Source organism: Frankliniella occidentalis, unplaced genomic scaffold (genome assembly GCF_000697945.3).
Source record: "Frankliniella occidentalis isolate FOCC.00 unplaced genomic scaffold, Focc_3.1 Scaffold5409, whole genome shotgun sequence".
Taxonomy (NCBI): domain Eukaryota; kingdom Metazoa; phylum Arthropoda; class Insecta; order Thysanoptera; family Thripidae; genus Frankliniella; species Frankliniella occidentalis.
In genome coordinates this window covers 1-1,228 of record NW_026272451.1, presented here as the reverse complement: position 1 = coordinate 1,228, position 1,228 = coordinate 1, and the positions used below count along the sequence as shown (strand labels likewise).

General features: G+C 59.5%; 1 protein-coding gene across 1 annotated transcript; it reads left to right on the top strand.

Moving 5' to 3' along the window:
• Nucleotides 1–6: 6 nt before the first annotated feature.
• LOC127752231 (uncharacterized) lies at nt 7–1,160 on the top strand (the record flags this gene model as incomplete). The annotated part of the gene is made up of 4 exons (XM_052277008.1): nt 7–203; nt 282–443; nt 556–855; nt 937–1,160. Coding segments are annotated over exons 1-4 (787 nt in total), but the record flags the coding sequence as incomplete, so codon positions are not given.
• Nucleotides 1,161–1,228: the final 68 nt, after the last annotated feature.

Below are 1,228 nucleotides of genomic sequence, written 5' to 3'. Positions count from 1 at the left end.
GTCGACACCGCGACTAAGACATCTCACCTGTCACCTAAAGACCCAGTGTTTAGCAACGACGACAAGCAGTTCTTTACGATCTACTTGAACAATCCAGCCAAGATGGGCGACGAGTATCTCTTGTCGATGTCGTTTTCGAGTCCGCTAAAAATGGACAACTACGGCTTCTATGTCAGCTCGTACAAAGTTAACGGGACGACCGAGTAAGTAAAGAAAGAGAACGCGCATACTGTCGTGGATTTCGTGTTTCAAACCTGCGAACTCCGCCGTCTACTCCTCAGGTACATGGCGACGACGCACTTCGAGGCGACGAGCGCGCGCAAGGCCTTCCCCTGCTTCGACGAGCCGTTGTACCGCGCAACCTTCGACATTGCGGTGGCCAAGCTAGACGACGAGATCGCGCTGTCCAACATGCCCCCCGTGGGTGAGCCCTCCAAATACGAGTGAGTACGCACCCCGGCCACCGCCAGGCTCCAGGTCAGGCTCCAGGTCCAGGCCAGCCTCCAGGTCAAGCGACGGCCCGCGTCTCACACGCCTTTGCTCCGCCCTCACCAGCCCAACGATCGGCAACCGCCGGTGGGTGACGTTCAAGCGGACCCCCGAGATGCCGACCTACCTCGTGGCCTTCGTCGTGTCCAAGCTGAAGAAGGTGAACACGACCAGTGACAAGATCAACATCTACGTCCGCGAGGGAGCCGAGAACGGCGTGACCGAGGCCCGCACCGTGGTGCCCAAGCTCCTGAGGTTCCTGGAGAACTTCATGGGCGTCGCCTACCCGCTACCGAAGCTCGACTTGGTCGCCATCCCGGACTTCCCTGCCGGCGCCATGGAGAACTGGGGACTTATCACATTCAAGTAAGCCCCCCTCCCTCCACCTAGCCAAGTACACACACACACATCGTTATCGCCTTAAACTCATGTCGCCGTGATCCCCAGGGAGGACATGCTCCTCGTGTCCGAACTCTCGGCCGCCGACCGCCTGGCCGAGTCCCTCCGCGTCATCACCCACGAGTTCGCCCACCTGTGGTTCGGCGACTACGTCACGCTGCAGTGGTGGAACACCATCTGGCAGCAGGAGGGCATGGCGGCCTTCATGGAGTCGTACGCCCTGGACGGGGTAGGTGCTGACGCCGTTGATCTGGCGCTCCAGGTTCATGGGGGTGGGGGAGGGGGGTTGTTCTAATGGAGAGGTACCTACTTCACTCAAAATAATCAGTGTACACCCACC